The sequence below is a fragment of the Artemia sp. Qi Xiang Cuo genome, chromosome 20, assembly GCF_049724085.1.
Source record: "Artemia sp. Qi Xiang Cuo chromosome 20, ASM4972408v1, whole genome shotgun sequence".
Lineage (NCBI taxonomy): Eukaryota > Metazoa > Arthropoda > Branchiopoda > Anostraca > Artemiidae > Artemia > Artemia sp. Qi Xiang Cuo.
The window spans coordinates 54,433,573-54,458,267 of record NC_142813.1 but is presented as its reverse complement, the minus strand read 5'-3'; the positions used below and the strand labels follow the sequence as shown (position 1 = coordinate 54,458,267).

The following is a 24,695-nucleotide window of genomic DNA, read 5'->3' as shown; positions in this document are numbered from 1 at the left end:
CGAAGTTGATGTCGCTCTAACGGAGGCTATAAACAAATTGGGATGGAGGAAGAGCGTGCGTAGCTGTGATGGCCTTAGGTGGCTTCGTAAGGCAGTGAGTTGTAAGTAGTATTAGTAGTAAGCTAATATTTTTGCCCACTGTGTGATGATATAGAAAAAATACTGAAAACCAGCAGCAATATAAACAACATTTTATTAAAGACTTCAACTTAAATGACTGACACAAATTTACAAACAAAACCAGTGGATATACTTAATTGACACAAAAGAAAAAGGATGTTCCTCGTACATACTGATTGATACTTAGCAAAGACTAGAATAAAAACACTTAAACTACAGCTTGTAAAAAGAACAAACAAACGGTCAATCAGAGCATCAATTTGGAATGAAGTTTCATTTATAAAAAAGAGGTCGTAACAGGGTTGCCACTTAACATTGTGCAACTCATAATCTCACCGGTAAAATAGTAATACAAGGCGAAAAAACACTACCCTGATAAGAAATTTTAAGTGCGTGTGGTGCTAAACTGAAAAAAGAACGATAACCAAAGGTACGGAATCAAAAATTTTGTGCAACGTTTGTTTTTTTCTCAAAAATTCTAAATGAAAAAACCTTCCTTAGACGTATTCATAAGTCACTCAAGTGCAAAACTTCCTGTGGCAACCCTGGTCGGTACTTGGCTAATAAATAAGAGAAAAAAGAGCCAATTCTGTATAAACCAGTCCCTGAAAAACCAATGACAGCTATATTGATTTTATTTTTTAATCTTAATTACTTAAATTTAAAAAAAAATGATTTTCTCGAATACTTTATTCCTTATATTATTATTTTTTTTACAAAAAAAATCAATTTGACAGCCGTTACAGTGTAAATGACTTAACAATCGTCCACAGCACTATGCGGGACTAAATCTTATTTTTAATTAATCTAAAGACTTAGGAATAAATATATAGAAAATTACATTAAGAAAATACACAATTTGTCAATACGGCTAACAGCGAAAAACATTTTCCTGCAAAGAAGCAAATATAAAATCATAGAAAAAACTGTGGAAGAACCAACTTATAAAGAAATACCGAAAATAATAACATACAAAAATGGAGGTCAGTTATTGAGCTGGCGAAAAAAGAATAGTTCACAGCTGCCCTTTTTTATGTTTATTATTTACATTCTTGCAGTCTAATTTCCTACATTGATCAAAATGTTTTTTTTTAATTTCTTCTTTGCTTAAAAAAGCTGCCTTTTTGAGGATTATAATTCTAATACAACCAATAAATTATTATTTTAAAAAAACTATGTGTACAGTCTTGGCTCAACGTTTATGAAGTAAAGAAGCTAAGGTCTTGTTTAGTTTATCGTTATTTATCGGAAGTTAGATTCTTATTGCTCACTTTGCTTTAGATTTTGAATTTATCTTTCTCTGAAATATATATGAGTCATATAGCTAGATTCTTATTGGTTTCTTTGTTTTAGCGTTTGCATTTTATTTCGCCGAAACATATATTAGCCATATAATTAGATCTTAATTTGTTTCTTTGTTTTAATGTTTGCATTATATTTCTTTGAAACGTATAATATCCGTATAGTTATATTTTTATTGTTTTTTTAGCCATATAGTTGGATTCTTATTGGTTTCTTTGTTTTAGTGTTTGCATTATATTTCGCTGAAACATCAATTAGCCATGTAGCCGAAATATTTGATTAGCCAGTATTTTAATCACTATCCACAGAAAATTCCGCAATAATTTCTTACTCTTTTCAGAAATGTTTTTATTAACTTCTTACACTTTGTACGAAAAAAAAGCAGAAAAAAATTCCAATTTCCTTCAATAAAAATAGATCTATAATTTTGTTTTAATATTATAGGAAGCTGTAATGAACAAGACGTCCTATCTTACCAAGACCAAATTAATTATGAATACAAATATTTTCGTACGTACACTTTGAGGTATATACTTTACATAAAAGCATTCTAGTCCAAGGGTTCAAACTTTTTTTCCACGGTTCGATCAGGAGTCTATAAATATATACTTTACGTTGAAGCAACAAAAAGGCTATAGCATTTAATAAGGGAATACATTAACCTGAAAATTTGAACAGATATAGAGGACGAGTTTTTCGACCTCAGTTCGCTCTACAAAATCAGAGAAATAAAGGGACTGTTGTGACTAAAAGAATGTTCGTTCTTTTTATATGTTTAAAATTTCAAACAGTAGAACCAATCACTTGCAAGTTAACTTTTCATTCTCTTCACAAAACACAAAGTTTGGCTAAACACAAAGTTTGCTGATTCTTTTCTTTTTAATTTTTTCAAATTGGCATTGTGAACTTCATCGTAAATTAATATAAAAAAGAATAAAAACGAACAAAATTAGCGAAATTAATTTTTTGTGTGACGCCGTATTCAGACACTGAGGGGATGGGTGGGGAGGTTTGCCAGTATTAAGCTAACTGAAACAAATGTAAAAAATGAATTAACAAGAATGCCTCTGAAAAGAAAAAAAAATAAGAACTTTGTTGTTATTATAGCCGGTTTACAAGAGGCCTTTTATGCCAAGATTACGAAGTTTTGTTCTTGTATGAATGTTGGATAAATAAATGAAATAAATGTTTCGTGAGGTTAAGACAAAGTGTATGGATATCGAGAAGTGAGCATCTATTCAAGCGACCCGATAGGGTCCCCCCTGATAAAAAAAAGAAATAACAGATTTTTTTTTAAAACGCTAAGATTAAGTCATCAAGAAAAATCCAGTTCTTCCCTACTTTCTTCATTAAAGATTATTGAAATTGAAGAAAAGAGGGAATTAAAAATATGATACAATAGAATATGAATACAAAATACAATATGAAATGGCCCCAGTTGACATTGAGCAAACAGTAGATAAGCGAATAAACCATTTGGAATGAAATATAATGTGCCAATTTAGAGATTCAGCATCAGCATTGGTATACCGGGCTGGGAATCAATGTAAAATATCAAAACATTTTTTTTTCACACCAAAATTTATGCGAAGAAATCTCGAGAGAATATAGATTAAAACATAAATGGATCAAACCAAAACTTTTTGAATATTTTGTTTTTCGCGTTAATCAATGTACTCTAATGAACACAGACAAATCGAGGAAAACAATATTTTTATTAAAATAGTTAGAATAGGCAGTCATAAATCCTAATTTTCTTGGAACAGGGAGGTGATGGAGACGTTCCCTGAGAGCTCCCCCTGAGCCCCCTGAGAGCTCCCCTTAAACATTGTGTGGTCTAACCCAGATCATTCCTATGCCATCTTTGCTTAGGTAAAACCATTTCTTTCGCTGATTTGAGTTAGATTAAGTTGCAAGAGGTTGTAGCCATCTTGCGTCTTGCCTTAGGTCGGGCTTATTGCAATTTGGGTTAGATTAAATTAGGTTTCGCTTGGATAGGCTGCCCTGCTGCACGCCTATCAAATCTTCGAATCAGATTTCTTTCAGTTATTATTCTGTATTTTTCCCTGTTCAACTTCAAAAATTTTAAATCACAGTGTAAAATATCGTTTTCTACACTACATATTAAATGTCAGACTGAGCAGCATCAATATTTCTTTTTTGCGTTTTAGTTGACTTTTTACAGTTAAATTTGTGACTTACGAATGATTATTCATTCTGATCTTTGTAGTAGTTTTGGTATTTTTGTCAGTTTTCGTGTTTTCTTACGATATTTTTGACTCGGAAGTCTGAATTCGACCCTTAGTGGGCTTGTGATAGTGATAAAAAAAAAAAAATATCTTATCCTTATAAAAACATTCTAAATAAACAATAAGAAGCATTTTATATCTAAACTGAGCTATCCCGAAGGCGGTGTAAAATACTGGTCAAAAACAGGGATATACTTCGTAATTCAACCCATTTAATACTTATACTATCACTTTGTCATATTTTCTATAAAACCTTAGACTAATTTTCACTTTCCCCACTAAATTAACCCAGACTTGCCTATATTACCCCATAGAAGTTTGTCCTCTGCAAGCTCTAGACATCATTAGAATAGTCAAGACTCCACCGGCGGGACAAGGCTGGGGACGCTGTGGCATGGCTTCAAGCTGTTGATAGGAGTTTGTTTGGTACTTGTTAATCAGACGAAATACACTCAAGAATTACGCTGAGGTTAGATCTCAGAAAACCGTTTTCTTAGCCACAAAGACAACTGACAAGTAGTAGAATGCATGGGACTTGCACAATTTGGGCTATATATTTAAACATTAGGGGGAGAGTAAGGTTATATTAGGTTAGGAGCGCTGTCCAAATACTTTACCCCCCACCCCTAATGTGCAAATATATAGCCCAAATTAAATTACCATAGACTTATATCATATGCATTATCATTTTTATAGGCTTTGGAGGAGCATGACCGAAACTAACTGAGAACTATTTCCTTACGACCAAATAGTTCAGGAAATAAAAAAGAAAACAATCCCAAATTGGCAAAATACACTTATGAAAAAAGAATCCAGCTTTTGATTACATTTTCTATATTTAACTTTTTCTATTGGATAGAGCTCCATGGCTGTGAGGTTAAACCCAGCTTAGGAGCCAGTGACATAAATAGACCATAAAATAACATATGTGACCGTTTTTGCTATGAAAACTCGCAAGTCCGGTTACTTTTTCTTTCGAAAAAGTGGAATCATAGTTTAACACAACTAAACTGAACACAATTAGACTTACCCTAATGTTACCAAGTTGGCTTATGATATATATATATATATATATATATATATATATATATATATATATATATATATATATATATATATTTTTGTTTTGTTGTTTTCTTTTATATATATATATATATATATATATATATATATATATATATGTATATATATATATATAAAAGAAAACAACAAAACAAAAATCAATACAAATCTAGCCCTGGATTGCACTATGCATTGTCAATAACTTCTCTTATAAACCTTAGAGCGGACAAAACTAACCATCAGCTAATTATTTTTGAGACGTAATCAAACAGAGTCAATTTAACCCGTCAGTAACTCCGCGACAACGCAGGTAAAATCGGTTCAAAGTTGTGCCCTGGGAAGGAAACAGTTTTGTTAAATTCACCCTCACGTAGATATGAAAATCTGCACAATATTTGTTATATTACTTAGAAAACCAGCTACAAACATTTACATTATTGCTGACCCCCCACCCCCCAGCCGAAACTGGGTATCAGCATGAATTGATTGCACATTTTAATTGAGTAAAGTAGAAGACGTCTTCCCTATCTTAAATAAAATTAGTAATAATTAACTACTTGTTATTATTTTCACTCCCAGGAATCCAAAATTATGAGATGTTTGGACCATTATAAGGCTTGATTGGTCGACAATGTTAGCTTCACTCGGTGAAAGAAAGACTTTCTCTGTCGCATATCAACTTTAATTTCATTTAAGTATTCGCTGTAGAAAGTAAAATTATAAGGGTATTGGACGTCTAAATATCTGTGACGCCATTAATATGGAAACTGTTTTTCCAAAATTATTTAAGGACATTATCGAATTTTCCCAAAGTCGTGGCCTATATAGATTATTTTTTTCACATCCTAAAATGAAAAATCATTTTACCATAAAAAATCTTACTAAATGAACAATAATCACCTAAAAAGCTCAGTCCCCTTGTATAAAAATTATTATTGTATTTTTTCTGCTGCAACACGTAGAATTGAATGCGAGGTAATCGATAATCCGCGACTCACTTCACAGCTATCAAACGGCTCAAAACCAACTGATCTTTCGACAAACAAATTGCATTTTGAAACACTTCCTACTTGTGCTCAAGGCTTTCAACCTTCAGGGGATCCCTAATTTCAGTCAGCAGACAATTCATGAAAAATATTATGGGGGCAGGGAGGGGAAATCTGCTCGTAAAATAGGATAGATATGCGTTTTAGGAGCTTTGTCTTTATTTGCTATTCAAACGTAAGGTAATGACCAATCAATTAATAACTGTTATTGATAATTGTTCTTTGGAACACACTCTAGTTTCAATTATCTCTCTGGCAAAAATATGGGAGGGGTTCTTAGTTTTACTTGGATGATTGATACAAAATTTTATTCAGAAAAAAATGAATATATCTTCCTTTTGTCTTAAGGCTGCCATCTGCCCTGAGAGAAATTTCGAATCAGTGCATTCAAACCAGCTATACCAAACATTTGTCAACACGTTCAATATTCATTATAATTGTTATAATTATTTTTATATGCTTATTATAATAATTGCAATTATTCATTGAAAAAGCGTAATTATTATGCCCCATTGAACGCTGTTTGGACAGCTAAATTAATTTTACGCGAGTAATTCGCAAATTGGAATAAATGGTCGAAGTCTAGTGGACTAACTTTACCTCACTATACGCCTATGTTGTCCCTATTGTATCAAAAACTATAGCTGAAATGAAAAAAAGTTTTAAAATCTTGCAGCTCGGTAGGACCTTTAAAAAAAGGTTCTAAGAGATTAATTTATTCTGATTGATAAATATACCAAACATTTTCTATCTACAAAAGAGCAAATGGCCGCTTATTGAACTCTGACGTACAATAAGTATATAATTAATTTAATAGGTTTCAATAAGAGCTATTGAAAGCGATTCAATAATTGCAATTCTTCACTGAAGACAAAAATTTCAAAAATTAATTGCAATAAGCACATTGAATTCGGGGTCAAATTCAAAGGGAAGGGAGGAGCCAAAGGTAAGGGAGGAGCCGAAGGGAAGGGAGGAGCCGAAGAGAATGGAGGAGCCGGAGAGAAGGAAGGAGCAAATATCTTTTATGAATTTATGTGGTCCGTTTTTCTTTCTATAGAAGGCCCGGGAGAACAAATCTAAACATCCGTCTTAATTGTACTAATAGCACGACGATTTCAACCCCCTCTTCTCCTGGCACAACCTTTTTTCTGAACCCCTCCCCTACAGACCCAAAAAGAAAAGCTGAGTAGCTGAAAGTTCGATTGTGTACTTCATGATTTTATTACATTTCAGAAAATTTCTTAATTTACCTTCAATGACAAGAGGAATTGTCAAAATGAGGTTATAGAACGTAATCCAAGCCAACTTTTTTCCTTTTGATCTTTCTTTCAGTAAAAGGATGGCGCTTAGCCTTTATTATCCCATATATAAATTTATGATTATATAATTTTATATAAATTCTAAATGAAATTTGGACGATTACTTTTACACTATATACCTTAAGCTTTCGAAGGGTCAAAACTTGACTTCCCTTCTCTTAGCCGGGGGAGGAGGCGAAACTAAGTTTTCCTTCCCAAGCTCTACGTTTGAGCGACGTGACGCATGTCCAGCACTTTCAAACTTTTCGACTAACTTGGTCACATGTCCCGTGGTCATCCGCTGAAAAGACTCACCGGTTGCGCTTGCACTTTCTGGAATGCCTAAATTCAAATCACAACGAGTAGACCCGGGTAAATTTCCTGAATCATTGCTCAATGTTTCAATACCACTATCAACGCCATCATCACTAAATACTGATTCAATTATCGGCTCAGTTTGTGTGTCATTTTCATCAAGTTTATGTGTGGCACTTACGGCAGGGGCGTGTTCAACATCACAAATTGCCACTTGAGGCACTTGCTGAGGCACTTCAGGTAGCGGCCGCTGAATTTTTCCTGATAGCCAACTATGCTCTAAACAACTAAATGCGCTTAATCTTTCCCTGGAAAGAGAAAAGAAAAACTCAGCCTTTCTTTAACAAGTAATTGTACATTGCAAAAATATTCTGTACATAAAACAATTATTATGTAAATAAGAAAGCATATAAAAAAATTATTCATACCAGTATGAAAAAAAAAACTACAAACTGTTTTTGTGCTTTCGATACAAGATATTCAAAGCTGAAGCCCTCCATATGGAACTACTACTTCATAAGATACGGCTTTATAATACTATTCTAATTTTTATGTGAATATAATGCAGATTTTAATTAAAAATTTTTATCAAGTCCTATAACTTTTTTCTGGGCACTGATTACCTAACCACAGATCCTCCAGAGCCAGGAACTGCTTACGGGACGTGCACAAAATCCTCACCAGACATCTTGGACCTGAGCTGCAGCCGTGACGCCCTTCCACAGCGGTGGAAGAGACAGCTCCTCACTTCTCTGCGTCCCTGACGTGCTGCCGTCGTAGAGCATGTTTTCATCGACCTCCCTTGGGGTGCAACTCATATACGGTGTTAAGTAGTCGGCCCTCTGGCATCTGAAGGATATGACCAAGGTATGTCCATTTCCTGCACTTCAGAAGCTCAGTAAGTAACGATTGACCGGTTTACCGGCGAATTTCGACAATGGTGATCCTTTCCTGCTACGACACGTTTAAAGACGCATTTTTTCATAGACTAGACGTTTCATAGAATAGACGTTTTTCCATTTGAACGTTAAACAACTCTAAACATGCAAACATTGTTTTAACTGTATTTATTTAACTTACTTTCAATAGCTCTTAAAATTATTTCTTATCATATTTGATTATGTTTTAAGCTGTTTCATTTCGCAGTTCACTTTAGGGACTCTTCAATCATTTATACGAATCTGTCAAGCAAAAAAACAATCAAAGCCCTAATCGTATCCAAGATTTTTGTCAGTTTCCAAAATTTGCAAAATACCAAAATTTGGCACTTTCCTGTGGCGTGATCTCTTTAAATACTTAAAATCAGCACAATCTTTGAATTTTAATCCAAATGAACCCTCTTGCAATAAACTACGACTATTGAGTCAATAAAGTCACCCCTGGGAAAAAAACATGCATGCATGATCCCTTCTCTGGAAAAATAAGAAATTTCATATTTTGTAAAGAGTGGCCTTAAGGTTCTTATGCACGTTGTATCTCATTGTGTCTCTTTCATCAATATTGCACTGACCTTTGGGGGAGCTTAGCCCCCTTTTTTGAAAAACTATCCAAATTTCCATTTGCTAAAAGCTTTGAATCTGGAAACATTTAAATTAAGCGCCGCTACCTATTTAGAATCAGCCTAAATAATAGATTTTGTTGGTACATTTGTTGTAACTTCGCGAAACTTGGTTCTGTAGAGTTACGATTTCTACTGACAAGGTGGCTCTTTAGTTAAAGTGGGATACTAAGAACTGTTAGATCCAAAGCTCTCCTAAATGTGAAGGAGGCTAACACTCCCTCCTTCAAGCTCCATTTCTTTACACTAAAGTTTAGTATTCGGGTAAACAATGGATCAAGAATGATAATTATCCAAAGCAAGTGCACCTCTTCAAATACTTCTCAGGAGCGGGGCTGGGTCTAGGTCTGAAATATCAAGAATGAATTTTCGAGTCATAATTTTCACGGTCAAAGGGATTTATTCGAGCAAACCTTTTTGTAGGGACCCCAGCACGGGGAGGTGACAATGCTAGACTAGGAAACCAAAAGGCAATTAAAAAATGTGTGAAAGTGGGAAAATTATAAATATCCCCAAGTAGTATTTGCCCCCTTCCCCTGGAAAAGCTCCTGGTGACGCCCATATACTCCCACTTTTATAGAGGTAAACATATGAATGTAAAGTTTCTGTCCATATTTGAAATAATTCTCTAGTAAGAGGGGCCTATCACCCCGCAGTACCTACTACCTAGAAGCTTTGTCGAAAACATTCTTCAGAATGAAAGGAAATTAGAAATTAAGTACCCCCCCTCCTCCAAACCTCTTTCTATATTATTCTGAAGGCTCATTTGGGCAGGATAATCCAAACTTTGAGGCTTCAGACACCCTCCGCCCGACCCATACAAAGATTCACTTGGGTTACACCATAATAATTGATGCGCAGTTATATTTTTTTTTAAGATTTTATTAATTTATTCAAATTAAATAAAATAAAGATTAAATACTGAAATAAAAATTTTAGTATTTTTTTTTAAACACTTAATTAATATTCATTAAAAAAATTTTTAAATAAAGATTTTATTATTTTATTAATTAATTTAAAGGTTTAAAATTAATTTTTTTAAAGATTAAAGTGAATCAACTCAGATTAATGAAACTTTGAAACAATTTTCCATATTAAGCTTTTATTTTGTATAAACTAGGCGCATCTTAGTAAAAATTGCTCCACCGCAGAGTAGTATGGCTTTTGAAACCGGAAAGCTCAAATATATAGTTTCTCCACAATTCCAAAATTGGCTGCTTATCTCAGAGTTTTTACTTCATTGCTTTATGGCCCTAAATTGTTATTTTTTGTCTCAAAAAGCAGAAAGCTCCATTGTGTTGTGGCCTAATCTCTTTTGTTACTTAAACAGGCACCATAACTGTCAATTTCTCTATGAATGAGCCCTCTCCCGACTTTCTGAGATGGTTGATTTACCCCCATTTAAAAAAAAGGCACCCGTGATCATATTTCTCGAAAAAAAAAAACAACAGAATTTCACGTTTTTGTAAAAAGTGGATTGAAACCTATGAAATACTATCATTAATATACTGAATTTGACGGTGTAATTTTCTCCGAGATTAATCTCGTTTTTGGGGGATGTTTTGCCCTATTTTCGGAAATTAGGCAAATTTCCTCAGATTAGTAACTTTTGGTGAGTAATTTAATGAATTATATATTCATTAAGAATTATATATTAACTTAATGAATTATATATACTGACATTCACCATAGAAATAAAAAAAAATCTTTATGTATATTTTAATATTTGTATGTTCCTAATAAAAGATAGGTATTTTAGAGACACATATAAAAAGAATATAAATAGTATATCTTTATCCAGCATAAACTGGAAGCATCTATTTATTATAAAAACAGTTTTTCGAGTCAGAAATACGAATTTTCCTATTCTGATTCAGAACAGAAACGAATATTGATTCAGATGAGGACATTTTCATCAGAAGGTGGACGTCATGCCCGGGTGCAAAATTTCATCAGAAATTTTGATGACATTTTCTACAGAAGATGGACGTCATAACCGGGTGCAAAATTTCATAAGATATTTTTATGACATTTTCATCAGAAGTTGGAAGTCATACCCGTGTGCAAAATTTCATAAGATATTTTTATGACATCTTCATCAGAAGTTGGAAGTCATACCCGGGTGCAAAATTTGACACCTGTTAGAACTTAGCTTAACTCTCGTCCTAACCAAATTTCAGACATAATTTTTATAATTTCAATTTCAAATTTGAATTTTTTTTAGAAAGTTCAATAAAAGATAAAACGATAATGTAATTTACTGACGATAAGTGTTCCAAATATCTTCCCAGGACATTTTTATCGAAAAAAAACTAGGCATTGTAAATAAAAAGTATGTATACATTCTGAGAATAAACAGTAATGATTAGCAAAAGAATTAGATCAGCCCAATAAAAATATTTGAATTAATAGACATTTGTAATGATAAAATTTTGAATTAATAAACCAAATATTATAACCTTCTGCCTCAAATAAGGATTGGCCTAATCTCTTTTTTACGATCTTATTTGGCATTTAAAGTAATCAAAATTTTGTGTTTTTTTTCCAAGATGTAAAACATTCTCTTTTCTTATTCACGGAAATATTTGGAATTACAACTTCCGAAAATCAAATATATATATATTTTATATATATATATATATATATATATATATATATATATATATATATATATATATATATGTATGTATATATATATATATATATATATATATATATATATATATATATATATATAACATATATATATTTGATTTTCGGAAGTTGTGATTCCAAATATTTCAGTGAATATATTTTGTCATGATAAAAAACGTGAAAAAGCCGAAACTCCACCAGCAGTGACACAACCGAGCGGAGGACAAAATCAATTTTTTTTTTTTGCACTTGTTCTAGTCTATTTATTTCTCTTTCTCTCGGGCAAGTTCGAGCCTTTGCCGCCCCGAATTGTATATTACGGGTGACTAAGCCCCCCTTTCCTAAATTGGTGACTTTCACAGCCTCGATATAAGAAATAGATAAAAGGGTGAATAAATTTTAATTACTCCACTTCATCATATTTTAAAGGAGTGCAAATTATTTAAATGAAATATACTGAAGTATACTGAAATGATGAACTTTGACCGGAATAGATGTCATTTATTATTGATGCTTCTGAAGAACGAAGAATGTGGCAGTGGACTTTAAAACCCATACCGGTCATACTGATCTCCGCGTCCTAGCCCTTCACCCAGGAAGTACAAAGGGGGGTTGGGGACCAGCCATCTTGGGCTTTTTCACATACCCTTCCGGTTTACCTTCCCTAGATTCTCAAGGAACCCATTTAGAGCTGAATTGACCCTGGTTGAGGTTACAGAGTCACGCCACTGACTCCCATTCCAAATCAAATAACCAGAAACACCAGGACTCAAACCCCCTTTGTCCTCATGGACAAAGAATTTCAAGTCTAGCGTGCTAACCACTTGACAAAATATAAACTACAAAACTCGCCATTTTTTAGTTGGACAAGGATCGTATCCAGGCGCTCCCTGTTCAACCCAGCGAAACTCTAAAACGTTTTCATCTACGAGTTCCACGCGTGTTGAACATGGATTCTTCAAAATTAGAATGCATCTGAATAAGGGTACTGAACAAGGGTTGCCAACTGTCGACGTCTAAAAAGAGTGCAAATCATGGCCAAAAAAGAGTGATTTTGGCTCAAAAAGAGTGCAAGTCAAAAATTTGAGCATCCCCTCTTATGCGGCCCCTCAAAGGTAAAAAAGGGTGCATTTCACGCGAAAAAAGTGCGAGTTGGCAACCCTGGTCCTTGGGTTAAATGCTCTTATGACGAATAGGCCAACTAGTGACGTCTAAAGAGAATGAAAACTACGACAAAGAAGAGTTATTTTCACTCTTCCGCATCCCCTCTGAGGTAAAAGAGTGCATTCACACGAAAAGTGTACAAGTTGGCAACCCTGTACTGAACTCGACCCTTTAACAAATTAAAAAAATCACCATATATGTTAAGGTAGACTAGTAATGACAAGAGTCTATGGAGAACATGACAAGACTTTGCTTGATGAAAAACAAAAAATAGAGCCTTTATAGAAAACTTGAGAAGGGGGGAGGGGGTAGGGCAGGCTTCAGATTTTGTACACAAGCAGCTATTTTTTGAATAAAAAACTACGTGCTATGTCTTAGACTAACTTATCTATAACAAAAGGCATAAGACAAGACTTTGGGTGCGAAGGGAATCACAGCTTGACAGATCCTACATAAAAAATCTCATGCAAGAAAAGATAATATACTTAGGAGGAGACAAACACACCTCTTCTCCCCCTAGATCCGTTCTTCAGGTCAAGGGACTAAATCCCCCAGGTTGCGTTATTATCTGAACAACTTCCCATAGGAAATTTGAAAAATTGGGTTTAAAAAATCCAACACAACTCTCCAAACCCTCCCTCCTCTTAATCCACGTTATTATCTAAAGGACCTCTCAAAGAAACTTTGAACAATTGGGCTTATAAAATCCGATACACCTCCCCCCAGAACCTCCCTCCCCTTAACCCACGTTATTATCTAAAGGACCTCTCATGGGAAACTATCTAAAGGACCTTTCGTAGGAAACTTGAAACATTGGGTTTAAAAAATCTAATACAACTCTACAAACCCTCCCTCCTTTTAATCCACGTTATTATCTAAAGGACCTCTCAAAGGAAACTATCTAAGGGACCTCTCGCAGGAAATTTGAAAAATTGAGCTTAAAAAATTCAATACTCTTCCCCAAAAACTTCCCTCCCCTTAACCCACGCTATTATCTAAAGGACCTCGCATGGGAAACTATCTAAAGGACCTCTCGTATGAAATTTGAAACATGGGTTTAAAAAATCCAATACAATTCTGCAAACCCTCCCTCCTCTTAATCCACGTTATTATCTAAAGGACCTCTAAAAGGAAACTATCTAAAGGACCTCTCATAGAAAATTTAAAAAAATTGGTAAGACAATACAAAAAGGGAAAGATTCCAGCTGATAAGTTTTTCCCCTATCTTGTAAAGTAGGGTAAATAACAATTTCTGAAACAATATTTTCTTCAATATTTAATCTAGCTCATGAGGCAAAGCCAAAAAAAGAATGTGAAAAAGAGTTACATGCCCTTCAGTTCTATAGCCTATGATATACTCTAAAATTGTATAATTTGGGTATAACAAACTTTAACAACTTGAAATCTGGCATTAACCAGACTCCTCCGTGTCAGCAAGCTGAAACGAAGAGCCATCTTTTATTGATATTCTAGATAGTTTACTAAAGCAAGCTAATGAGAGAGCTTCATCAAGAATACTTAGTTTTACAGAAAAAAATATTTATTAGTTGAACTATATATCATCTTGTATATGAAGAGATGACAGAAACTCCCTAAACACTTACCGAGGAATAAATTTCTTGATATAAAAAGAGTGAAGAAATACAAAGCAATTACCTTGGATCTATATTTACAGTTTTTTGAATAAAATCAATTGCATGATGGGAAATTCCATCGAAAATATCATCAGGAAAATCCAGCTTCCCTTGGCCAATATTGCAAAACGTTTCTTGTATATTATCACTACCAAACGGCGAGTAACCAGTTAAAAGTACGTATGCAAGAACACCAACAGACCTAAAATAAAAATCAATTAAAATAAATTAAATGAATTAACAGACCTAAAATTAAATAGGTAGATTGAAGTGATTAGTCAAGTCATAATTACACTACTAACAACTCACGACACACAACTACCTGTCAACTCTATTAACTTGCAGTGGTAGGCTATAAAGCTACCATGACTGTAATGGGTAATCGAGGTTCAAACAGATCAGAAAAACTCTTCTTGCCCTATTTCCTTAGTGCGTTTAGCAAGTTACCATTTTTTTTGCGGTTAAATAAACGAATATCAACACCGTTTCCGTTTCTTGGCTTCCCAGGATCAGATCCAGAATTCATCCCAAGGATCAGTTACCCTGGGTTCCCACTGATGCTATTTCACGCAAAAACGGCCGTTTTTGCGTGATCCGTAAAATTTTTTCCAATTTTTGCTTTAAGTTTCTGCGTCACAACGGTTCAACGGCTGCGTTGAAATATTTCTACTGAGCCGTTGAAAATCGTATCCGTTATTTTAAATTGAAAGCTTTGTAGAACTATAAATTACAAGTAACTGAGAAACTAAACATGTTTATAAGAAGTTCTCCATAAATATTTGACAAAGAACATGAGGATTCTGTCTTTTCAATACAAGATTTTAATAGGCGAGTCCTGGGGGGATTTTTACAATGATATGAGCCAAGGAGATATGATTTATAAATTTCATTAGGCATAGTTAGCCTAGGCTATAACAGGTTAGCCCTTTGAATATTTTTCTTGGCTTGTAGAATTTGATTTAGCCTATTCCTATGCATAGGCTTTTTTGAATATATCATAGTATCTTTGCGCTTCAACTGCTGTAGTGAACGGTTTGTGTGTGAACATTTTTGCGATTTTCCCGCATCCGCTATCAGTGAGCCGTTTTGCGTTGAAAAAAAATCGCACCAGTGGGAACCAAAGGTTACTCGAGGGAGAGGGCCTTGCAACAAATCATAGTCCCCAGTATCCAAATGAGTCTTTTCTATGAAAAGATTTCGATTCACTTCAGCTTCGAATATTTGAATTCAATGAATATTCAGTTCGCTCCAGTTTCGGATCAGAATTAATAAATTAGTTAGGTTACGTTTCTCCAGCCAACAAAATTTTGTTTGTGTTCATGTGGGTTAGCAATGAGATTGCATTAGATTTCGAGAAATTTGATTTTCCAGCCGGCAAAATTGTGTTAAATGAATACAGACTTCCTGCTTATGCACTGACAAAAAATATAATGTTTTTGGCAATCAAACAACTCTTTTTAGAAAAGCGATTAGGAAGAGTAACTGATACAACCGAAGTTCTACTCCATTCGAGAATGTCCTGCTCCTCGTCTGGCCCGGTCAAGGGATGCCAATGGTGGGGGTAGTAGGGATAATCGTCCCTAGAGTTTACATCACCCTCTACTTTCATGGAAAGAATAAAAAATCAATTCTACCCCTCCCCCTATTAACCTTATGAAAACTACATTTTTGTATCTTAAATTAAAAACTTCAAGATAATTCTTGCCCCCTTAGCTCATTTTTTAAAACTGAAAAATATAATGCGACACCAAATTTAGCATAGTGAAGCTACTGCTCGAGAGCATTTACACCCTTTTATCAGAACTAGGCTTAATACTTACAAAACCAAAGGAAAAGCTGATGAAACCCTAGCCAAAACTGATTCCACACGCCTTTCTATAAAATACCACAAGATTTTTAGCTTCATATTTTTTAGACGTGCCCTAACCAGCTTTCTTTTTCACCTTTTTACGAAAGGAAAACCTAAAATCCTTTAGGCAGGAAAACACAAATTGTTTCCTTTTGTCAAGACATATTACTTAGTACAGTTATTAACTACAAGATATTGTAGTTGTATAGCAAAGTTTAATAAGAACAGTCAAATATTTTAAAATTTATTTTTAAAAATAGATAAAATGTTTCTTGGATAAGGTGCTTAATTTAAAAAAAAATGGTGCTCATATAGCGATGTATAAGAAGAGAGACTATGTTTGACTTAAAATGTTTATTATTTTTTTTATTTTTATTTAAACTTTTTTTATTTGTTTGACTGTTTATTAAGTTGCAGCACCTTCAATGTTTTTGATTTTTTTTTAAGAAAACATATAACCATAAAAATTATAAATTTTGTTATTATTCATTGCTTTAATCCATGCCTGAATATAACCAGAAACGTCAAGATAATACTGACAGGCCTGGATTTACCAATAGGCCCAGGCCTAGGGGCACACAATGCCAGGGGGATGCAATAAATCATCAATGACTAATTTTTTCTTAACGAAAACTGGACAAATGTGATTTATCGTCAAAGTGCCAGGTGCACTCTGCCATCACGCTGCCTATTCACAAAAAAGTGATTTTAAAAGAACACAGGAATTCCGTGTTCACTTATGAACCGTCAAATATCTCCCATGAATGACAGCTGAGATTTCGGTATTACCTCTCTCTTTCGTTACTTTTGGCTCATCAGTCGCGCTCTCTTCAGTGGTTCCACTATCCCCCAATTTTCAGGGACTTCCCCGAAAATCTCGCAAAAACGAAGCAGCAAAAACGCTTGGACTTGGAAGCGTCAAAACTTTAAATCCAGCCCTGAATACTGGTAAAACTTTTTATGGCGAATTTAAAAATGTAACAAGAACTTTTGATGAATGGAAAACAAGTTCTGAGTCCCTTTTGTCATATTTCTGGAATTCCAAACCAAACAAATCTACATTAAGAGACAACTGCAATTCATACAAAAACCTTAATCATTTACTTGAAATCGACTTGTAACCCTGCACTTATAGTACAATCAAAACTGAAGCTCTTACAACATAATAATAAAATCTTGAGTTTTAATTACTGGAGTTTATAGCACAAAACACGCGAAATCATAGTATTATGTTAATAAATGATTCTGATTCTGATAATCGCAAAACTTTCCGTCTGAGCAGTACACAGTTATACCGTTTTCAGAATAAAAACCGCTGTTTATGGCACATGATTTACCCAATAATAGTATAAACACAGCACTGTCTGCAAATAATTTCTGAGACTACACTCACTAAGCATGACAAAATGGAATTACGGAGGTCAACAAGTAAAATGATATAATTCTCTCCTAATAAAATAAGGCCTAAGATTTAAAAAGTGTAATATAAAAAGCACTTACATGGCATAGTTACTTTGGTAGTAGTGCCTATTGGGTAGGGGGAAGGTATTGTGGTCCCTCCAGGTTTTTTGCCCCCCCCCCAGATTCTGAAAAAAAATATTTTTGGGAGATATTTTCATTCAAAAGGCCCTTTTCTGGAATTTTCATTAGAAACAACAAAAAAGCGACCAATTTGGCTTTCTAGAAAAATACATTTTGCCTCTTTCCCCCCAAATTTCTTCAACCGACACGCCTGTACTTGTATTACGGCTACTTAAATTTTGAAATTATTCACAGGTTTCAAAAGAATAAGTTGAAACCTACTAAAGTCGAAATATGTTTGAAAAAAAACGGTACTTGTCTGTTAAATGAAACACACTCAAGAATTACACTATGTAAGATCTGACAGAAACCGGTTTGCCTCTCTGGGATAGCTTAGGATTTGCTTATTTTGAGTAAGAAAAACTACGATGTATGTAAATTTTAATTAAATATTTAGCATATAGGGGTGGTTAGGGGTTAGGTATTTACTATAATGCGTTCTGTACGGCCTGCTTTCCATAATTCTCTGTTTTAGTTTCCATAATTTTGCAGCAGTGTTTATAAACTACTTTTTATAGTCGGCGCAAAACCCTGAAATAAAACCCAAAACACGGGGGATAGCATTTTTATACCCTTATCCATGGGTTGAAGTAATGTTTATTAATTTTTTTTACGGAACAAGAACGGCGCTAATAAATTTCAGCTAAAATATTAATTTTTATGATAGCATAAAAACGTAGATTGTTTTTAATTTACATATTTTGCATTTACATTTTAAATTTTAAAACCTTAAAATTAACATTTGAACCATTTTTTAGATACGAAACGTATTATTTTGACACACCCTTAGTTAATGAGCAGATCTCACATTTCCGTAATTCTACTGCACAGCAAAAATGAAGTGCCAAAATTTTTACAGCAAATTGTGATCAGGAATTTAAAAAAAAAAAAAATCCACCAAGTACAGCGCCTAACTGAAGACTACATAGAATTACGACTAGTAATATTTGGCTTGAAAGACCTGAAACATTCATGTCCCATAACTCACTAGTATCGCCCAGCTACTTTGAAGTGATACCCTCTGCAAGTTAGCGGCAGATTTCCGCAAGGCAATGAATTTTGGAAAAGTGCATTAAACAAGATTTTAGAAAAGGAGAAATAACTCACCATGGAAAAGAATTGAAACTACTAATTATCTTAAGATCAAACAAGAAATAAGAACGTTGATCAATTGGACAAACCGATTTTAGTTATTTCGCTTAATAGGATGGCTTATAAATACTTCTTTGACAAAAAGCTTGTATTTAGTTAAGGCAGCAAAAGTGCGACCAATAGATAATGAGCAGATATAATAACATTTCTTCGCCTCATTAATACGACTTGAAACATACCAGGTATAAAAAAAGGCGGTAGAGAGGGAGAGAGTGAGAGGAGGGGGGAGAGGGTTCTTTTGCACAAACAACAGTAGCTCAGTGGCTAAATTTATGCTATACTACAAACCATATTATTATACATAATTAGGCAATGATATAGAATAGAGGGCGAAAGAGCACAAGCGCACATATCTCGTCGGGGGGCCGATCTGGGTTCCTGGGGGGGGGGGGTATGTGTCACCGTGAGCAGGGTTAGGCAGTAGGATTTTTCCCAACTTCTGGATAAGGTGATCCAATCGGGTTCTAGACTATGGAGTTTGAGGGTTGCAAGGGTATTGAAGTAGGAAATATCTCTTTTACTCAGGATGATCTCGGTTGCCCGATTGCTCCCAAAAACTCTTCCATTTTAGCCTCTGTTTCTAAGTTCTATCTTATTGTACTGTCAAGGGGACTTTATCTATACAGCTTTTTTGTTTCTTCTTCCAGCGGAGAGGAAGTCTCTGCGGAAATATTTAAATTTTTCTCTTTTCATTTCTACTGGTTGTGATTTACCTCGGTTTTCTTTGTTCTCCTGCGTTTTCTAGTTTATGTTTAAATTGTTGTTTATGGCAGACAACATAGGAAATAAAAGTGTTGCACAAATTGACTGAATGTTGCGTTTCAAATTATCCAATAATTTAGATATTTTTGACGACCACACTCCCTTTTCATGACGTACAAATAACAGTTCAACAAGCATAGATCCTTTTATTTGACAGTGAAAACAATAACAAAATCTGTAGATATTTCGGTTCATCAGCTGAAAACGGTCAGTGTATATGGGACCGAAATATCCAGAGATTTTGGTACTGCTTTCACTGTCAAATAGAAGGATTTTTCCCTGTTGATCTGTTATTTGCACTCAAACAATTTTTTCACCATCAATTAGATTTGTTAGAGAAATTTGAAAACAAAGTTTGATAATAATATTTTTTAGTTGTCGGAAACGCAACCGTGAGTAACAACAAGTATTGTTGTTATGTGGGTAAGTAACAAGAAGTAATGTAAGTAACAAGTTGGTCAACAATTTCTGATCAGTGCAGCAGAAAAATGGCTATTGGCAAACACCGAAAGACCAGGAACATTTTTCACCATATCACAAAGACATTAAAGTAAAACTAGAACTAACTAACTATTTTTTTTGATTAGATCAAAATTAAACTAAACTAAAACTGATTTTATTTTTTTAATTAAACTAAACAAAAACAAGCAATAAATAATTTTGTGAAATCCTCAACTATTCGTTGTACGGACTCAATCAATTTCGTTTTTGGGCTATCTGTTCATTTATATTGGGATAAAAATCCCAACTTAATTTATATTGAAAATAAGCTTACCAAATATCTGTTGCCAAGGTCAATGGTTCATAACTAAGTACTTCTGGAGCTGAAATAAAAACAATTAATAAAATATCTAGAATAAAGATATAGAATGATAGAAAAAACTTATAGAATGATAGAATAAAGATAGAATATCTGTTGCCAAGGTCAATGGTCCATGATTAAGTACTGGATATGAGACAAATAGAATTAATAAAAATTAAAAACAGAATATACAAAGACAAAATTGATCCCTAAGGTCTGAAAATAAGACAAAGTATAAAGCTATACAAAGCATACAAATTAGACTAGAGCACCACTTTTAAATTCTTAATTTCATAGGTGGCACTCAACATAAAAAGCATTAATGACATACCATAGGTAACATTACCTATGTGGCAATTTCATAGATGGCACTAGACATAAAGAGCGTATTAATGGCATACCATAGGTAACATTACCAAAATTAATTCTGGTAATTAGAATTTAATCAATTAATTTGTCAATTAGGATCAACTCAATCCATCAATTAATCAACTAAGATTAAAGCTATATTGTTTCGATACCATAAACGAAAAACCATTATCCTAAGTTCAGGGACACTGGGGACGGTTTTAATACCTATAAAACGGTTACAAAGCTTGGAAAAATTCTACTATTTGCTGTGTCTTTCTTAAATGTACTTGATCAGGTTTGACCTTATCCTTAAATCCATGAAAAAAAGTTTTAAATAAGGACTCAAGGACTTGCCTTGGTTTGAAAGAATTATACTGATTGCCGTATTTTCGTAAGAGTTACTGATCATTTTAATCCCATTCTTGAGTCCAAGTAAACCATTTCTTTCTATATTATGTTATAGGTAATTATTTGATTAAAAAAAAGAAATGAAACGAAAGAAGGAAGGGAAAGAAGAAGAAAAGAACTGTTTTCGTACTTTGGCAATTGAGATAAACAAGCACTTGAACAATGTCTTGACCTTACTCACCTATCCAATTTCCTAGGACAAAACAGTAGTCAACCAAATCGAAATGTCATTCTTAAATTTATTTAATTCTTTCTATATTAAAAAAAGGAGATAAATTGCCTTGAACTCGTACCTGCGACCATAACCTGCATTTTCACATGAATGGTCCTTAAACGTATTTATTAAAGACGTATAAGACGTAAAGACGTATTTATTTTTTAGATTAATTTGCTCTTTACACCTAAAATATACCAGCCAGTTGCTACCGACCGGCCAGGCGTTTCAACCAAATGCTAACGTCTTTAGAGAATCAAATGTTTTCAGCTGGCAAAACCACTGAGCAAGATTAAGGCTGAGCCTAACTAAGCGAATTATAACTGTCGTCCCGTATATAGTTGATCTGTTAAATAAGTGAATCCTCTGCCCCCAATCTCATTTTACCTTCCAATTATTTTGTATTTATTTCACAAATTTTGAGGTTTCTTTTTTACAGTTTTTTTCTCTTTTTTTTTATTTTCCTTAAACTAAATTAAGTTTTGTGTTTCTTAGTCACAAGACTAAATTTTAAACTTGTGTTTTTAATCAGTTTATTCCCTTTTAATCCTGCGAGTTAAAAAAAAAAAATTAGATTTTTTTTTTATTATTATTAGCCTATTTTTTTTCTTATTCACTTGAAAGGGCTTGGGTAAAAAATCACAGCTCTGAGCTTGTGATAAAAAATTTCAGAAATAAATTTTGTCTTATCAAGGTAGCAGTAGATTACAATGCCCGTGTTATCATCTAATTTAATCTTATTCTATTGTTTACTTTATTCATCATTTTACCTCACTGATAAACTGCATTGGTAAAATCGCAGGATTTTTCAACTGAAAATGGAATTTCCGCAGGCAGAGATTTCAGTGTTGTTACACAAGCATTTTCTTTCACCCATCTCGTTATCTTATTAATTGTATTCTTTTCATTTATTAAATTAAGACAGCACAACTCAAACTGTAGTACTTGGCACCGGAGTTTTACCCTTTTTTTTCTTTACCTTTATCCATTACTTTTTTTGATGAGTCATTAACAACATTGGGTTTCTTTTCATATATATATTTTTAAAAAAGGAAAAAGGTAGAAACCGCAAACCATCCAAGTGTACAAGATACACATAAAATATACGTATCCAATTAATGACAAATAAAAGGGTATCGAAAATTTTGCAAGTCTTGAAGCTATTTATAGTGATGGTGATGTATGTTATTAGACAGCGTTGCCATCTTTGTTAAACGGTCATAGGTTGAAAACTGATGCAAAGAATTTGTTATTATTTCATAGACTATAATTAATTTGCCAATTGGGCTATATAATCCTAACCAAGTGGATGGTTCGCTGGATTTGGAATCCTCTGTCCGAAGGGCGAGGGTTCGATTCCTGGTATGGCCAGTTATTTCGTTTGGGACGGGGGTCAATGGCGTGACTCTGTAAGCTCAGCCAGAGTCGACCCGGCTCTAAATGGGTACCCGGAGAAATCTGGGGAAGGTAAGCAAGAAGGGTTTTCAAAAGGAAATCAGCACCACCAGTTTAGACTTTAAGAAGTCTAGTGCCGTATCCCTTACTTTTGTACCTACCTATATTTAATTTGCTTCAATTTTTTTCAGAGATTAAATATTTTGAATAATCTTTCTTTTAACAGGCAACATTCATGAAAGCATTTTTGGAAGGCACTAAATGAGCAGAAGCACTAAATGAATCGGTTGTTTATAATGGTTTAGTTGTACATCTATATAATATGCCTTTTGTCCAAAATAAAAAGATATAGTTTCCGCGTAAAATCAACCTTAATTACCGAAAATCACATTCCTGTCTCATATTAGCTGTAATTACAATTTGAGACTTATTAAATAAAGTCAATAACTTAAAGTTAATAAGTTAAATAAAGTTAAAGTTTATTGAAGAAACCTTTTAACAATGTGCTGTGCTTACAATTAAAATTATATACAAAGAACACCTTAAAAGAATCTTTGACAGAAAAAAAACATAGGTTTTTGTTTCCAAGTACAAACATTTTTTTGGGTAAGCCCAAAAAAGTTTGTTCGCGCCTAATAACATTCATGGAGAGTGGTGACACTATAGATATAGTGGTTACACTATAAATATTTAAGATAAATTTTTTTTTTCAATCACGCTGCGTTCAAAAAGTGCAGGTTTTGTAATACTCTTGAGAATACCCCCTCCCCCAAATATTTCAAAAACCACCTTCCTTGGTGTTTTTGTTGATGAAAAAAAAATCGAAGAAACAACAAATCCTTCCTGTAAATTTTGAAAAATATATTTTGAACCCCCCCCCCACCTTCTCAGGAATTGTGGGGGGAGTTACCAAAGACCACTGTTTGTATTACCACGTGACAACGATTTATTCGCTAATTAACGAACATATTAACGTATATAATTTATAAACAAACCCATACGCGTAATATTGTTATGTGCGACCGATTTTTAACTTAACGAAGGATGAAGCCTGAGATGGAGTATAGACCCCAAACCATCTTATATACCAGAAAATCGTAAAAACCATTATAAATTGTATACACAGAAGTCGTATAAATTATAAGTGAATGCTAGCGGAAGCATACACATAGGGGTGGTTTAGTAAATATATGTATATCTTTCAAAAGCTGTAAATGTTTCTATATATCTTATCTTATATCTACCAATACTGGGAATCATTACTAAGATTCAAAAATCAACTGATGGATCTTCCCACACTGTTTGAAAAACCACAAAAGGCCAAGTGATGTCACTTGCTCTTTCATGATTTTTCTAAGCAAGACTTTGTCTGGGTCTTGCATGCTTACATCCCTGTGATCAAAACATCATTCAGCAAGAGTTCATGCAAAATATTGCGACTCAAAACTTTAGGTTTTATTTACTGGCTTACAATTACATACAAAAGAACCAATCAGAACTAACCACCTGTTGTTTCCCAGGAAACAACAGGTGCAAAAGGTGGGGTTATTTGGCTTCCCTTTCAAACATAGGCTTAAGGAGCAAAGTGATTCACAACATACGTGTTACGCAAATAGTTTTGTTCCCTCGTTTGTCAAAATTTTTAATATTACACTCACTCTTCAATAAGTGTACATATTTATTTGTTTTAGTTCATTATTCTTTTTATTCGTTGTTGACTTTAAAGGTTGATTTTCTTTAATTTGAACTTGGAGTTATTTTATTTTTTTAACAGATATCTGGATATTTCAATGTCTTAA

The 24,695-nt window shown here is 33.7% G+C and overlaps 1 protein-coding gene across 1 annotated transcript in view; it reads right to left on the bottom strand.

Annotated features, from left to right (window-relative positions):
* Positions 1-4,912: 4,912 nt before the first annotated feature.
* Positions 4,913-24,695, bottom strand: part of LOC148940373 (serine/threonine-protein kinase 17B-like) — a 67,525-nt gene continuing 47,742 nt past the window's right edge. Inside the window, exons 6-8 of the mRNA XM_089106477.1 lie at positions 20,502-20,550; positions 14,405-14,584; positions 4,913-7,700 (exon numbers count right to left, since the gene is read on the bottom strand). Of these exons, the coding sequence (XP_088962603.1) occupies positions 7,235-7,700; positions 14,405-14,584; positions 20,502-20,550 (695 nt within the window). The 3' untranslated portion in view covers positions 4,913-7,234. The remainder of the gene's footprint in view (positions 7,701-14,404; positions 14,585-20,501; positions 20,551-24,695) is intronic.